Source organism: Camelus dromedarius, chromosome 8, assembly GCF_036321535.1.
Source record: "Camelus dromedarius isolate mCamDro1 chromosome 8, mCamDro1.pat, whole genome shotgun sequence".
Classification (NCBI taxonomy): domain Eukaryota; kingdom Metazoa; phylum Chordata; class Mammalia; order Artiodactyla; family Camelidae; genus Camelus; species Camelus dromedarius.
In genome coordinates, this window is record NC_087443.1 from 61,326,215 (window position 1) to 61,344,062 (window position 17,848).

At 40.7% G+C, this 17,848-nt stretch overlaps 1 protein-coding gene across 1 annotated transcript in view; it reads left to right on the forward strand.

Moving 5' to 3' along the window:
• CFAP58 (cilia and flagella associated protein 58) overlaps window positions 1-14,863 on the forward strand; it is a 91,479-nt gene extending 76,616 nt beyond the window's left edge. The window contains exons 16-18 of the mRNA XM_064488395.1: window positions 7,961-8,080; window positions 10,396-10,529; window positions 14,288-14,863. Coding sequence (XP_064344465.1) covers window positions 7,961-8,080; window positions 10,396-10,529; window positions 14,288-14,399 — 366 coding nt within the window. The 3' untranslated portion in view covers window positions 14,400-14,863. The remainder of the gene's footprint in view (window positions 1-7,960; window positions 8,081-10,395; window positions 10,530-14,287) is intronic.
• Window positions 14,864-17,848: the final 2,985 nt, after the last annotated feature.

Genomic DNA, 17,848 nt, shown 5'->3' on the forward strand with positions numbered 1-17,848 from the left:
ATCATACTTCTATTGATGTGTACTTGTGAAATATGATGGGCAGAGTTTGCTGACAATATAATTGCAAGCAACAAAATTACCGAGCACCTCGAATGAGTAGAGCACTAGAATAGTAGTTGCGAGGGTTATACAGAGAGATGCGTTGTGTTTCTGACCTTAAAGGCTCATAATTCAATTGGAGAGAAAGAATGGACTCATAAAGCTTAAGTACTGAAGTAACACAAATGGCATCTGTTGACATTTTGGAAACGAGATTTTCTGTATATTCTGTGAAGTAGGCTTTCCCAGAAATAGTGGTTATGGGATTAAAAAAAAAATCAACTCCATCTTGAACCCACTGGGTGAGCAAGAGTGTAGACCACACCAATGTCTCTTTCCTTAGAGTGCATCCTATCCAAGCACCTGAGTGGGTGGCCTTCACCCTGGTGGGTGTAGATAAGCATGCGTCTTTGGATCGGGAGGAGAGCTGCCTGTTTCACATGAATTAGCTAGTTCATGGAGTGAGGTGATTATTCCCAATGCTTGCCCAAGCAAACTGATGAATCCAGGGTGAGCAGAATCAATGCACTGGCATTTGCCAAACTCAGATTCAGATTAAAACAGAATAAATTAGTTCCTCTTAGTCAGTTATTGCCTCAAGGAGGCAAGCTAAGGAAGAGGAGTGTTAAGGTGCACGCTGAATGTGAGCTACCTTCTGTTTTCAGCTGAAGATGCAAAGCAGAAGACAGGGAATAGAAATAGACAGTGAATATGAAATTGGAGGTTGGTGGGGAAAGGAGTTCTGTGAGCAACTCAATTTCTTCCTCTGAATTGTACCCAGAATAGCACTGACTCTTATTTGCATAGACTGTTCAGAATGTAGACTTTTAATTTATTGTCAGATAAAATATAGATTCCTGAAGTCTGAGTGATTCCATATCTGGAGTTTCCAATATGGGGTTATAGGTTGTCACCATGTAATGACAGCATTATCTGCAGCTAATACTGTAATTAATTTCTTACCACTCTCCTCAGCCAATATTGACAGAGAGTCATGCTGTTATCCAGTGTAACTTGGCAGAGACTTTTGCAGCAAAAGAATCCATAACCATGTCTGACAGTCTGTCCAGCCGAGAGGCCGGGATGTCTAGGAAGAGAAAGAGAGCATTGTTCCAAGGATGGACATAGTATGGTTAATGCTATGCTCAGCCAAAGAGAGGGCTAGCCTCCTGGTGTTAATAGTCTAACTTTTCTTCCCCCAGTATAGCTGTTCATAGGGTGATTTAAAGAATGAGGCATGCTACAAAGTAATATTAATGTGCATTATGCACAAATTCTGAATAAAGAAAGAAATGCCAGCCTGAAGAGTCAATCTTTTGTTGGTGGGGAAATAATAAACTATTTATGATTTTCTTATGATGCTCCATTGACATATGGCGCTTCTAACCCAGTGACAAATTAATTGACTTGGTTTAAAAAGAAATGGATGTGGCTTAATGAAGAAGGACAGGATATGTATTACAAGGCAGCTGGTTCTGCCACCGCTGGCTTATGGAGACAATATACATCGGACAGCTAATGAGTCTCTGTTGCATAAGATAGATTCTCTTTATAATAGAGTTGCATGCTTTGTCTCTAAATGGGGTTATTATACACACCATTGCACAGTGTTTGAAGAGCTTGGTTGGCCCTTGCAGAGGGTTAGGAAAGAAATAAATTGGAAAACAATCGTACTTAAGACCTTCAATCCATCAAACCCTCCATATTTATCTAAATTACTAGCACGTTCTCCCCAAATACAAATCCGTGCGATACACACCGCTAGAATGTTAATGCTGACCAGCCTTCACTTCGGTTTTATCAAAAGCTAGGTTTTCCGTTGTAAGCATAGACCCAAACTCATGCACGTTGAAGGCTGGCAGTGCATTTCAACCACTGCCCTCCCTTCCCTCTCCCTCTGCTCTTCATACATCCCTCTGTCTTCGTCCCTGAAATCTCATTTGGTATTCCTTCCACCCACCATGGTCACACATACATCACTTGTCCTGGGTTAAATAACTCAGAACTTTTTTGACTTTGAATACTTGGGCAGTTTTCATAATGATTCACTCAGTTTCTTCACTTTCCTCCACACTTGTGGGTCTTCACTGTTCAGACACTCAGTTATCCTTTAGAATAAATCCATTTCAATTCATTTTACAGCCTCAAAAAAAAAACCCCAGAAAGTTATAGGAGACAGGATATGTGGTTAACACTGCTCACTCTGTCTGTGAAGATTGCGCCTCCTGTCAAGGGCCAGAGCGAGGCTCCTTCAGATGGCGTAGGCCAGGAGAGCGGGGAGCGGAGCTGTGCCCGTACCTCTAAGACCCTCTCACCTGGCTTTGAATCTGGCTCTGTTCTTCCACTGATGTTATCATGCAGCCTTTAGGAATTGTGTGGCTCACTTTGATTCAGATTGTTTCAGGGTTATAACATGTCTTCCAGCCCCAGAGGAGGCGTGTCATGGGAAGCATGATCCTTGAGTGCATCATGATGAGGTTTTTGACTTGTCGAGCGACTCAGACACACTGTTCATCCCTGTTGACCTTGGGATGCTCACCTGGGAGGTGAGGTAAAGATATTTGCTTCTTCTAGCCTTCTGTGACTCTTTCCTCCCTCCCTCCCAGGAGCAGTTGAAAGAATCATGCCTGTGAAACGTTTGAGGGTCCTTGCCATAAGATGGTCTTTTCAGTTTAAGGCACTGTTATTGCCCAAGCCAGATTGCTTCCTCCTCATCACCGGGAGGTTCTTTACTTTTCAAGCCAACTGGTACACTGGCGTAATGAAAGGTGAGATGAAAGAAATGGACAAAACAGTTGCAGGGGCTTCTCCGTGTGTTTATTACCCTCTCCAAATTGGATCTTGAAGCCTTGTCAGAGTGTTATTTTTCCAACAGAGCAGGTGTTAAGTGGCTATAGAAAATACACTCACCTCCTGGTATCTTTCTCATTGTGTGCTACACCCATTTACTGGGAAGACTATATTGTAAGGTGTGACAGGAGGCATTGTACCGCAAAGGAACATCACTGTTTTGTAATGCTATGTGTTCAAGTTGTTTTTCTTCTGTTTGGGCTTTTGAGTTTCCTTGCCATTTCCAGAATTATTACTTAAATGGTGAGTATTATTTTGATATTTGTTTCTCCAGAAGCTTATCCCATCCAATTTTTAAAATTAAAATATAGTTGATTTCTAATGTTGTGTTGGTTTCTGGTGTACAGCATAGTGATTCACTTACACTTTACATGTATATATAGATATCCTTTTTCATATTCTTTTTCATTATAGGTTATTACAAGATATTGAGTGTAGTTCCCTGTGCTATAGAGTAGGACCTTGTTGTTTATCTATTATATATATAGAAGTTTGTATCTGCTAATCCCAAACTTCTAATTTATCCCTCGCCTCCTTTCCCCTTTGGTAACCGTAAGTTTGTTTTCTGTGTCCCATCGAACTAATTTTCAAGTTGCATATACTCTTTTCAAAATAGAGCCATGTTATTTATTAATAATTTTTTTTGTAATTTGGCCAGTGAAAAGGAAAAACCATAACAAATTGTGACTATGGCTGGTTAATAAATTTTCTTTTACCTATTTTTTTTTTTTGATGACAATGGTAAGACTACTTAGCTCCGGGTAAAAATCAGTTTCCTTTTGACTGGATGTTTCATTTAATGAGGGGACTGTTACTTATATTATTTTTCCTTTAACATAATTAATTTAAGGAAGTAAATATGTACAGAGACAAATGAGTCAACACACTAGTCTTTATCAATGTTTGCTGAAATTATTGCAGTTTGGAAAAATGGGGATCCAGAATTGCAAAGCCTTAGAAATAAATCTTTGCCTATGTGTAATATCTTTAGTTCAAGGATCTGAAAACAGGTTACAAGCAATTAAGCTTTAGGATACAAATGGGAGTTCTGTATTGTTTATTGGGTTAATTAAGTTATGGAATTACAATTTCCTTTGGGATCCTAGGAAGTCCTTTCTTTTAGTTCTACAAATTTGTATTCCTAGTTTTCCTGGATTCTTACCTAGTCCGTTAACCATTTCCAGATCTCTTTTCTTCCCATGCCATGTTTCTTAAAAGACTTACTTTCTCTCCTTCCTGTTTCTCCTTCAACTTCTGTGACCTTTGCCCCTACGTGTTCCTCCAGCCTTTCTGACCAAGGTTGCTTCATCCCCGCAGCCCACCCCAAAGGCTGTTTTCAGCTTCTTCTCTTCACCCCATTTGATGTCCCTGACCACTCAAATCATTCCTCCTTTATAAACGTCTGCCTTTTCTGGGTTTGGGGGACACTCAGTTACTCTCTCATTCTCTTTCTCTGGGTCTTTCTTACTTACCTACCCTTTATATGCTAGTTTTCTCAACAATCTGGTTGTGCTGGCCTTCCCTGTAAGACGTGCCAGCTGATGGGTCCACTCCCATGGCTCTGGCCATGACCCACTTCTGGTTCCAACTTGCTCCTCATTCTCAAGTCTGAGACTTCAGTTTCAACTCCTCTTCTGGATACTCCCCCAGGGCCCCAAGCTCAACATTTCAGCAACCCGCTGATTGTCAGAAGAGAATGCAGTAACAGTTCCCTACCCTCCCCCTACACCCTCCTCTCTCCCAGCCTCCCTGCCTCCATTGCCATCATCCTCCAGCCCCGGAAGAGTCCACATTAGAGGCTTTGAAGATCTCTAACTCCTGTTCCTTCTTTCCTTACTTGTCTGATCATTCACCAGATCCCCCTGATTCTACCTTAGAAATGTCTTCACAACTGCCTACTTTTCATTCTAGTTGCCTTCTGTCTAGCTTTCTTTGTCTTCTGCTTGACCTTGTGCCCTGAGCCATCTCCTCATTCTGCTCTCTGCTTTCCCACTGGAGTTATTCCTCTCAAGACAATCCCAGGCTCCCAGTTGCCCAAAAGATGTGATCCCAAACCACATCTCGTGTGCCCTACGCTGTCTTGTCCCAACCTATGAGCCCAGCCTTTTCTCTCTGCTTCTCCCTCCTCCCACCCAGTGCACCTGCTAAACTGGGCTCACCTCTCCCCTGTCCTGTCAAGTATTTGAACCTTGGCCTTAAACACTTCTTTTCTCTCTCTGCTTAGGGGAATCTACCACTCATTCTTCAAGTGACATTTTTGTGATGCACCCCCCCACCCCAAATCCTCCAACCACAGTCACTGCCTGCTTCTACTGGCCACAGCACTTTGTCGAAAACTTCTGTCACCATCCTTGTCTCAGTTTTGTGATCATCAGTTTAGGTTAGAGAGGGACTTTCTTTTTCTCATTTGTCCTATTATTTGTATCCAAATGCTGGGCACATCCTAGGCCCTTGATCAGGGTTAGTATATACAAAACTTTTAAAAATGGAAATATAGTTTATGTACAATATTATGTTTCAGGTGTACTACATAGTGATTTGACATCTGCGTACATTATGAAATGATCACAACGATAAGTCTAGTAACCATCTGTCCCCATACAAAGTTATTACAATATTATTGACCATTTTCCTTATGCTGTATATTATATCCCCATGGCTTATTTACTTTATAACTGGAGGCTTGTATTTCTTAATCCCCTTCAGCTGTTTCTTCCTCCTCCAAACTCCCTCCCCTCTGGCAACCACCCATCTGCTCTTTGTATCCTTGAGTCTATTTTTGTTTTGTTTTATTTATTTAGATTCTACATTTAAGTGAGATCATATCATTTGTTTTTCTCTGACTTACTTCACATAGTGTAATACTCTCTAGATCCATCCATATCATCCACAAATTGTAAGATTTCAATTTTAATGGCTGAGTAATATCCCATTGTTTACATACACTACATCTTCCTTCTCCATTCATCTATCAGTGGACACTTAGTTGCTTCCATATCTCGGCTGTTATAAATAACGCAGCAGTGAACGTTGATGTGCACATATCCTTTTGAATTAGTGTTTTCATTTTCTTCATGTAAATACCCAGAAGTGAAATTGCTGGATCATATGGCGGTTCTATTTTTAACTTTTTGAGGAACTTCCAAACTGTTTTCCAATTTACAAACTGGCTGCACCAATTTACAATCCCACCAGCAGTGCACAGGATTCCCTTTTCTCCACATCCTCGCCACCACTTTTATTTGTAACCTTTTTTGATGATAGCCTTTCTGACAGGTATAAGTTGGTAACTCATTGTGGTTTTGGTTTGCATTTCTTCAATGATTTGTAATGTCGAGCATCTTTTCATGTGTCTGTTGGTCATCTGTATGTCCTTTTTTTTTTTTTTTTGGAAAAATGTCTATTCCATCCGCTGTCCATTTTTTAATCAAGTTTTTTTTTTGATGTTGCGTTATATGAGTTCTTTATATATTTTAGATATTAAACCCTTATCAGATATATTGTTTGCAAATACCTTCTCCAGTTCAGTAGATTGCCTTTTTGTTTTGTTGATCATTTTCTTTGATGTGCAAAGCTTTTTAGTTTGATGTAGTCCCAATTGTTTATTTTTGCTTTTGTTTCCCTGGCCTGAGGAGACAGATCCAAGAAGATATTGCTGAGACCGATGTCAAAGAGCACATTGGCCACGTTTTCTTTTAGGAGTTTTTATAGCTTCAGGTCTTACATTTAAGTCTTTAATCCATTTTGAGTTTACTTTTGTATAAGGTGTGAGATTCTTTTGCGTGTGTCTGTCCAGTTTCTCCAGAACCATTTATCCCAGCTGTCTTTTCCCCACTGTATATTCTTGCCTCCTTTATTGTTGATTAATTGACCTTATAAACACGGGCTTATTCTGGGCTCTCTATTCTGCCTCATTGATTTATGTGCTAGTACCATATTGTTTTGATTGCTTCAGTTTTGTAGCATAGTTTGAAATCAGGGAGCATAATATCTCCAGCTTTGTTCTTTGGTCCTCTTTGGGTTGATTCCGTTTGACACTCTCTTTGCTTTCTGGACCTGGATATCTGTTTTCTTTCCAAGGTTAAGGAAGTTTTCAGTTATTATGTCTTCAAATAAGTTCTCTGCCCCTTTCTCTCTATCTCTCTCTTCTTCTGGGACTCCTATAATGCAAATGTTAGTATGCTTGATGTTATCCCAGAGTTCTCTTAAACTGTCCTCATTTTTTAAAAATTCTTTTTTCCATTCAGCTTTGGTGATTTCCACTAACCTGTCTTCCAGATTGCTGATCTGTTCATCTGTATCATCTAATCTACTGTTGATTCCCTCTAGTGCATTTTTTATTTCAGTTATTGTATTCTTTAGCTGTATCTGGTTCTTCTTTATATTTTCTAACTCTGTTGAAATTCTCACTGTGTTCCTCCATTCTTCTGAGTTCAGTGAGCATCTTTATGATCATTACCTTGAGCTCTTTGTGGGGTAGATTGCTTATCTCTACTTCCTTTCATTATTTTTTCTGAGGTTATGTCTTGTTCCTTCATTTGCAATATATTCCTCTGTGTCCTCTTTTTGCCCAATTCTCTGTGTTTATTTCTATATGTTAGGTATGTCAGTTACATTTTCCGATCTTGGGGAAGTTGTCTTGTATCTTTTGGGGCCCAGCAGCATACTCCCCTCTGGTCACCAGAGCTATATGCTCTAGGAGTGCCCCGTCTGAGGCCTGGTATATTCTTCTGTTGTGGTAAAGCTGACTGCTGTGTGGGTGTGCTGGTAGGTGGGGCAGGTTGCTGGCCAGGTTGGCTGGGAGGACATTCCTCATACAATGGCCACGAGTCCACTAGAGGGTAAAGTAGGCTTCCTGTGTGATTGGCCACACAGCCTGGGGGTTGCAAGGCTGCTACCAGTCCTTATGTGGCTCGATGCACAGTGGACTGAACCTACAGGTAAGTGTGATCAGCGTAGAGCTGAGAAGTAACTTACGGTGATCCCAAGTCATCCTGAGCATACTATCAAAGGCACTTTCCTTGTCTTGATGGGGCCGTTTATCTCCACTTGTGGTTATGCTCTCCACCAGGAAAAGGAGAAGCTATATGTGGAACTAAAGCACATCCTAGCCCGGCAGCCTGGGCCTGAGGCTGCAGAGCAGCTGCAGATCTACCGCCACACGCTGCGGGAGAAGACCAAGCAGCTTAAAGTAAGTGCTAGCCTCTGCTCTTTCAGGGCTGAGGGACGGCTGCGCCTGGGGAGCACCCCTGGACAAGTCCACCGCTTCGGCACAAGGAGCCAGCCTCCCAAATACCGTATTCCACTGAGGCCAGCCTTTTCACTCCTCCAGGCCTAGGAGGAGCAGGGCAAGCCTCAAAGCTACCCCTCTGCTCCTGGACTGATAGATGCCACACTTCTCTTCCCAAAAAAGGGGAGATGAGCAAGTGGAGAAAGAGTTGGGGAGAGGATATTGGCAACGGAATGGAAATTTGGGAGATAGGGTTTGTACGGATTATTGCAAGACGATTTAGAGAATTTGGATGGTGGAGAAGAACAGAGGAAATATTTTAACACCATTGCCCACTGAAGCCAACTCCCCGGTCCCCAACGGCCTTGCTTCATGACCATCTCTCAAATAAGTAGCCATGAAAGATGAATTAAATCATTTTAGGATCCTGTTAGCATAAATTCCCTTCTAAGTGACATAAGAACAGCAGGTGGGGAGATAGAATGTTTTACTATTACATGTGCCTTTTAAAAGTTTTCTCATTATATTTTCAGCTTTACCTCCTAAGAGAGTACTTAGATATTCTTGATGTATTAGGAAGGGCTTACACACACACACACACACACACACACACACACACACACACACACACAGAGCACATGCCAGCTGAATTCTGGCACTTACCTGAGCAGTGATGGTAATAATCATTGCCTTTCTGCCTGGAGTAACATAGATGCCATGCTACTAATATAGTACTAATCCTTTCACAAATAAAATGTTGTAAAATCGATCTTTTTTCTTAAAAAAGGCAGGTGAAACAGAAGTCTAATGAGAGCATTAATTTCTAGCTTATCACTCTAAGCGTTCATTTCACATGAGTATCCTGAGGCATAATTTGAGTTTTGCAGGAGGCATAATCTTTTGATTATTTTCAACCCTTTAAACAATTGAACGTATCAAACAAAATAAAAACTTCTTTTCCCATGGGTCGGCGTGGATTAGAACAGCACATGTCTGTCTTTGCACTGCTGTCAGGTAGCTGTGCTTAGCACTGGACTGTAGTCAGCGGTTCAGAGGAGACTTTTGTGACTTTAACCCTTTATCTCAGGATATCTGGATTTTTTTCTCTGAATGAAATGTGACCCCTGGGAGAAGAGATTCACAGGTGGGTGGTACTGAGTCTGTCCACTAGTTTGTCCTCATTATCTGGACTCTTTTAAGAAATTCCGCATTAGGTTCGGATGCAAGGTCTTTGTTCCTAAGAGTTTAACTTTTGAGACGGGTTTTCTCCCAACAGGACAATCATCTTCTTCAGCTCATGTTAACATAATCAGAATCCTTGTCACAGCAATGAATGGGAAAGAGTTCAGAAGCAGATGAGCACTCAAAAGATAAAGATCCTCCTTCCATGCAATTTTTCAAAAAATTAGGAGCTAGAGGAAAAGCAAATCGAGTCCACTGCATGCCTCTTAGAACAATAGCCTTCGTTTTCTCCCTTTGGTTTTTGTCGGGGGAGCTCCTCGCTTTGGTGTGCTTTACACATCTGTTCAGATGAGTAACTTCCCTCTTTTCTTGTCCAGCCTGAAACCAGTAGCATATACTGAGCACAACAGTGGAAGAAGCAGATAATCAGGCTTCCTATTACAGCCCCTCACACACACGTCACTCTCCCATGCACGTGTCATAGCCCCCCCACTTTTTAGAGGTAGGCGTCCCAGTGCTGGGGTAAAGAGAGAATCTGTGAATAGTCCCAAAGGGCACAGTGAAGAGGTGATGGACACTCAGCAGAACAACCACTTTGGAAAACACAGAAATTAAATGCCTACTTAGTGGTGGTGGCGGCAGGATGATTCTGAATAATTTTTACAATAATCCTAAGATGAATCACACTCCCTAGTGATAACTTTTCTGAATGCTTAAAAACAAAAAGGCTTTAAAAGCAATTTTATACTGTATGCTGGGAGTTTTTCTGTTTCTATTCACAATATTCTTGAAACACATTACACCATCCACTGTGAGCCTGTTTGAATGTGCCTGATAGTTCTTCTTGTAAGGAGGGGAATGAGGTTTCATTAAGTTTGTCACTGGATTATGAGTCTTCAGACCTCTGTTGGATTTTTACCCAGATACAGACATTGAACTGGTAGAAGGGTGCGGATTAACTGTTGAACCTGGGCATGGTTTTGTATCTCTGGCCTCACTGAGGTAAGTGGCAGCAGATTGAAAAGATTTTTTTCAGAAAAAGACATTGTCTCACTGTGTATCTTCTGTTAATGCGACTTTATTTGTCCCGTTAGGTTTTGTCTTCTGAACTGAATATGTATGAATCACAGAGCCAAGAATATAAGTATGAGATCGAGAAACTTACCAGCGATCTGCTGAACTTAAAGAAGAAATACCTTGCTCAGAAACGTAAAGAATACATTCAGAAGTAAGAATTAGTCAAATGTTCTTCTAATTTTGTTTTGCCTATTACCTACTGATAAAGAAAGAACTGTGGACAGAGTTGCAGACCTCAATGCAATAAACGAAGTCACAGGGTGAACAAATGACACTGCACAGGTCAATCAACGGGTTGGTATCAAAGCAAGACAGGTGTCTCATCTGATACTGAGACCCCTCCTTAGGGCCCTGACAGGGATCCATTAATATCTGCTCCCTGGTGGACCTCACGTGGAGCAGAGGAAACCTGTTGTGATTTCCCCCAACACTGTTCTCATGGTTTGGAGATCAGCATGCCATAACTGTGTCAGCAAAGGAGGTTCACAGTTAGCCATGTGGGGGCTAAAATGTACTCACATTTCAAGCCACAGTTAATTTTGCTAAGGGGTCTGGGTTTGGTAAAGCTGTTTTTTCTAATAACACAGCTGGACCACTATAATTACGTGCAGTTCATGAATGATTTTCACCTACGTTTTAGATAAACTATCTCTGAACCCTTTCTATATCTAGTACCTGACTTCAGTGTCTGCTGAGGGGCACTGACAAGAGCTTTCATTCTTCTTGGAGATGATAATGCAGATGTCAGGTGAACATTTTAGGTTTCAAGATGCCTACATGTTGAAGAGTACATGTTCTCCTTACTATGTTATCATCATTTGCCTAATCCCAGGGTGAGAGAGTGGGTCCAGATGAATCAGTAGGTTTGAACCTTGGCTGCTTGGCATTGCCCAAATTATCTTGTTAATTCCATGGTGGCTCACATTATGAGTTGAAAGTCAAGTTTGGTACCTCATCCGTAGGAGCATTTCAAGGATATGGTGGAGGGTTTAAATGCATCTGCCTATGATTCATTAGTGGCAAACAGCTATTTAAAGTAGCTGGATGTGAATTCATTGGCCAGTGAAAATCTCCTTTTCTTGTAAATCAGAATAATCCTCCATTCCACATTTAGATGCCAGTTCTCTGGTAGACTAAAATACTGCTAAAAATGGTAGCTCATTTAGGTGGGTCTTACTTAATGTGTGGGTCCAGCAGCTATCTGATTCAGAATCACTGGTGAGATTTATTTATTGAACATGAAGGTTCCCAGGCCCCATTTCCAGATATTTGGATGCAGCAGATTCTGGATAGGACTCAGAAATCTTCAGTTTAATTGCTCCTCAGTGATTTCCATGCACACTGATGTTTGAGAACCGCCGATATTATGTGAATTAAATGAATGTTGGAGTGAGTGGAAACACTGTAGTTTATTTCAGGACCAAGGTTGTGCTTATCAAATGTCAGCATGGCTAGTTTCCACATAAGGCCGGCGTCTAGCTCTGTGGCCTTCAAGCTTTCTGAGTGTGCACTCATATCAGGAAAACATTTCTGAACTTGCTGCTCCCCCTCATATATATTCGTATAGTTTTTAAAACAAATTTTCTTTGGAATCTTTTTTTTTACCTCCAGTATATTTAAATTTGTAAATTATATAGAGGTGTCACTTTGTGGGTAATTATTAGTAAAGCAAGATTTTAAATTTTTAAAGATGAAATATAGAATCTCTTAATCTTGGCTTTCCACTTGCCAATGGGTGATCCTACACATCTTCCAGAGTTCACGCACTCCATTTTGGAGACCAGTGGTCTAATTTACAGTTACAGACAGCTGGCTTGGCTAGACAGTTAATTATCTTTCTAGGGCTAATTAACTTCCCTGCCTTGGCCCTGGGGTTTGGTCTCGTTTCCTTTGACCTTATTGATTCCCCCCACCTCCCAAAACACGGTTTTTTGGACACAGAGAGCATGCTGTCCAACAGAGCAACACCCCTCTGTTGCCTTGGCTCTTCCCAATGGCTCTAGGTCACTAGAATTGTGCTGCCCCACCCCTGCCTCCGCTGTGGTACGCTGCTTGTGGCTATTTAAATGAAAATGAATTACAGTGAAACCAAATTCAAAATTCAGTTCCTTAGTTTCAGGAGTCACATTTCACTTACTTAGGACCCACTTGTGAGTGGACGCCACCCTGGGCAGCCTGGCCGTTAGAGCTTCTCCACCCTCGGGGGTAGTTGTATATGATAGCGCTGTGCTGCTCCAGAACCTCTGCCTTTACCTTGAATTCTCTTTCCTTGTAGCCACTCTGACCTGGCTGGGGTGTCATCAATGGTTCCATTTAGCTGGGGATCCATAAACTGGAGGGAGACAGAGGGATATGAGTTCATAGGAGAAGAGCAAAAAAAAAGATTAAGGAGCTGAAGGAGAATATACCAGGGCAAGAACAAAAGTGCTGAGATGGTTTAGACTGGAAGGAAGAAGGCTGAAGGGAGTCATTAGGATGGTCTATAAATACATTAAAAAGATCATATAAAGGAGACATTATTCCCATTAGTCAGCTTAGATCAGGCCAGAAGCATTAAGCTTAAGTTCCTCCAGAAAGCAAGATTTAGGTTACTTAAGGCAAGAGAAGGCAAGGGTGGGGGGAGTGAGGTGGGGGGGTGCCTGCATCGAACAACAGTCAGGAGGTAGACAAGTTGTCAAAGCACTTGGAGGAATCTTCTTTGCTGGATCCACTCAAGGCTGAAGCTTTTGTCCTATTTATGGAGGGTGGGTTTTTATAATAAGGAAATCAATTCGGCTAAGAGACAGCTGGATTGATAAACCAGTCCTCTACAGGATCTTTCCATATGGAATAATTTAGAATAATCTCTGTGGATATTCTCCTCACACATGCTCTTTAGCAACTCATATCATTTTGACCTTTTTGCCTTCATTTTTCTCAAACACTGAGTTTATCATGCTCCTGTCCTGACCTGCACCCCCACCCACCTGCCCCTAACTCCCCTACTCTGGACCCCCTGGCTGGTCTAGAGTCTGCAGTACCAGTCAGATTCTTCTGCAAAAGGTAGAATTCTCTCCCTTAAGGTAAATCATTTGTAGTTGTCAGATCTGATTGGTTTTAGTCTTAGTCGTGTGCTTAATTTTAATTTTTAAAAAGGAATTCTAAAGATGTTTTCCATAAGTCTCCTAGTTATACAATAGATAATTTGTATAAATTTAATGTGCCTCTGCAAGAAACCTGAATGTGTGTGTGTGTGTGTGTTTAAAGAAGATCCATGTGGAAAATACAGTGTAGATTTTAAGGTAGAACTTCCTTTATCCATTGCCAAATGTGTTATCTTATTTATCTTACCCACCTTTTTGGATCTTAAACTATTTCTAATAATAACTGCTGCTTATCTAAAGTTGTAGGAAAATTTGTATTTTATTAATGTCCAAGTTTGATGAAGGTACCTGTGTGTGTGTGTGTGTGTGTGTGTGTGTGTGTGTGTGTGTGTGTGTGTGTGTGTGTAGTAAATATTTATAAGTTTCCATGGAAACGTTGGAATATAAAAGTTGATAAATGATGAATTAGTCATTATAATTGAGCCAAGAGAAAGATTCTTCTGACTGATCTTTGGAACTAAACAAATGTTTTATAAAACAGGAATATGATTACAAGTCAGGAGCCTCCAGTACATAGCGCTTGAGTTATAATGAGGCCTTCTGTCTGTGTTTAGATCAGCATTACGAAGGCACATTTAATTGTGTCTCTCCCTAATTCTATGTGTTATCAGCAAACCTCTAATTAGATTTAAACAACCACCTTGTCTAAAACTGGAAGCTTTGATCAAACCAGTTTTCAGTGGCTCACTCACCCTAGGAATTTAACACCAATCTTAGAAGAGAAAAAAGATGGTAAGGAAGTTAACTTTCACCTCCTCTCTTACAGAAACAAGGACAGAATATCCATGGATGACACCTTCTCAATGGCCAAACCAACCGGCCCTCGTTTTACAGGGGGTGGGTTTCCCCTCAGCAAGTCATCCAAGATGAAGTCCTAACTTGAAGCTGCTACCTGGGTCCAGCTGACCAGGTCATGAAATTTGCTCTGAAACATTTTGGAGGAATCTCTTTGAAATCTCTTGGATCACAGACCTTTATGGGAAATCAATGCTTAGATTCCAGGATGGAAAGAAATGCAGAACTGTTACAGTCATGTACATGTAAGAATGATGAAGTTCTACTTAGTCCACATGGATATTAACAGAATGTAATTGTATCTGTTCAAATTAGGCTGACCCATTGCATGAAGCAGATCTTTGGTTACCACCATGTTGATTGATTTGAAATGCACCACATCTAGATACTCCGTATGGATGAAACTTTGGAACCCAGTTTCTCTATTATAGACATTGGTGCTTAGGATTTATATTTAAAGGCATATTTTTGAAACACAGTGCATTCTTATTCGTAAGAATCTATTTTAATTATTTCTCATTAACAAGTCACTGATGAGATGAGAATGAAGGACATACTCTTAAGTATTTTTTAAAAAGTGTTTTTAGAGTTGATTTCTATGTGGAATTTCTTTTCAGGCCTGGGGTATGAAAATCTATTCCAAAGAGACGTACTAATAAATACTTCATCATAAAAAATAAAAAGAACCTTTGTAGAGATTTTGATCTTTGCTTTGGTAGAGTATGTAATTAAAGTTTAAAACTACTCTGAGAAATGGTTAACAGAAGGATTTGATTCAGAGGAACCCAAACTATAAAGTGAAGGCTTTGGGCTGGTGTCCTCTGAAGGTCTATTTTTTCTAGACCTCACACTCGGATAACAGGATAGGGATCTGTATGACTTCCAGGCTGCAGGCCAACATTTTGAGCCACCGAATCCATTGTATTTTCTTTTTGTTGATGCCACAATTGTGTGGGCATCATTTCAAAGTTCCCTCCTTTAGAATGTTCATTCAGTAACATTATGTGGGACACCCTGGCCATCTTTCTCACAATAACTTGACCTCCGTAATTTTTTAAAATAATTGAGAAGTAGCTCAGGGATAGGCAAGGAGGATGTAAGTAGATTATTCCATTTGTGCTACAGGACTAAGGTTCTCATTGGGAGGAGCAGGAGACTTAATGACCCCAAGACGTTTGTTCAGATTATACAGAGAGAGGATTTCAGAGGGGTCTTCTGTGTGATTTGCTGTTCATCTCAGTTCACCACCAGAAGCAGACCCAAGGCAATGATAGCAATGAAAGAGATTTATTATGAAGTGACCCCAGGAAACACACTAAGAGTGGGGAAATAGGACAGAGAAGAGAAGGAGACCAAGCCAAGGTACAGTGTCATGTCAAGTTCCATGGTGGGGAGTCTTTGGCTGGACCTTGCAGGGAGCTCTGGAAACAATGTAATCACATCTCAAGAGTTGTCCCCATCAGGGGTGAGGGAGTTGGGATATTTATATCCCCTATGCTTCTAGTCATTGGTCAAGGACTACTGTGGAAGGGTCCTTCTGGTCTGCCCTGCCTGTAGGCAAAGCAGCTGTCAGACAAGGAGATGGCAGTTGCTGACTGTTGGAAGGGAAAGTGGTTATGGGCTGGGGGAACTGAGTCAGGCACTGTTATCCTTTATTGCTTCTCCCCCATGATCCCAGTCAAGAACTGCATATGGAAATCAACCTCCAGTGTAGCTGGTGACCCTCGGGTGAGGTGTGATCATCAGCAATCTGTGTACCATACGGGAGGTGATGGTTACATGCTGGAGAAAATTTGCTGAGAACACTTTAAAGAATCACAGTGGGGCCATTTCCATTTTTGAAAATCACTGATGATATCAACCCTCAGAGCTGACCATATTCTGTTTAGACGAAAGGCTTTTACAGGTAAGGTAAGGCGAGGCAGTTATGACACAGGCACGGCACTGGAGGGTTTCCCATCCATTCAAGGCCATTTTGAAGTAGAGCCATAGCCAACTTCCTTCTGAGTCCTTGGGTGACTTTATAAGAAGTTCACTTCTCTAGGGAAATGGGATCTGGGATTCTTGATTCCTCCCAGGACAGCAAACACTCTAGAGACAGATGCCAGGTTCAAATCCTGGCTCATCATAACAACTGAGTTGTTTTGAAGATTAAATGGATTCACATGTATATGCTTAGAACAATGTCAGCACATAGTAATTGTTCAATAAACATCTGCCATTATTATTATGATGTAAGAGATATGTTTTGAAATTGGAGAATAAACATTATTACCTAATACTTTATTATATCAACTATAAAGGTGATTCTGATCCTCATTTACAGCATTTACAGGATGAATGACACTAAAATATCTGGATGAAGCTAGATTTGCTAATATAATTGATAATTGAGTACTTTGCAGAAATGCCATACAGGGGAACTCATGAAAACTTCTGTATATTTTTCTTATCATTGTGATCTGAGAACAGATTTCTCACCTTCAGAAGTCAGAGCTTCCAGAGGGAATGATGCTGGTGGCCTCTAGCTGCCATCTTCTTCTTTTTTTTTTTTTAACTTTTTTTTTTTTAATTGAGTTATAGTCATTTTACAATGTTGTGTCAAATTCCATTGTAGAGCACAATTTTTCAGTTATACATGAACATACATTCATTCATTGTCACATTCTCTTTCAATGTGAGCCACCACAAGATCCTGTATATATTTGCCTGTGCTACACAGTACAATCTTGTTTATCTATTCTACATTTTGAAATCCCAGTCTGTGCCTTCCCACCCCCCCATCCCTCTGGCAACCACAAGTTTGTATTCTATGTGTATGAGTCTGTTTCTGTTTGGTATTTATGTTGTTTTTTTTTTTTTAGATTCCGCATATGAGCCAGCTCATATGGTGTTTTTCTTTATCTTTCTGGCTTACTTCACTTAGAATGACATTCTCCAGGAACACCCATGTTGCTGCAAATGGCATTATGTTGTTGGTTTTTATGGCTGAATACTATTCCATTGTATAAATATACCACTTCTTCTTTATCCAGTCATCTGTTGATGGACATTTAGGCTGTTTCCATGTCTTGGCTCTTGTAAATAGTGCTGCTGTGAACATTGGGGTGCATGTGTCATTTTGAAGTAGGGTTTCTTCTGGATATATGCCCAGGAGCAGGATTCCTGGGTCATATGGTAAGTCTATTCCTAGTCTTTTGAGGAATCGCCATACTATTTTCCAAAGTGGCATTCCCACCAGCAGTGTAGGAGGGTTCCCTTTTCTCCACAGCCTCTCCAGCATTTGTCATTTGTGGACTTTTGAACGATGGCCATTCTGACTGGTGTGAGGTGATACCTCATTGTAGTTTTGATTTGCATTTCTCTGATAATTAGTGATATTGAGAATTTTTATGTGCCTATTGATCATTTGTACTTCTTCCTTAAAGAATTGATTGTTTAGGTCTTCTGCCCATTTTTGGATTAGGTTGTTTGTTTTTTTCTTATTAAGTTGGAAGAGCTGCTTATTTATTCTGGAGATCAGGCCTTTGTC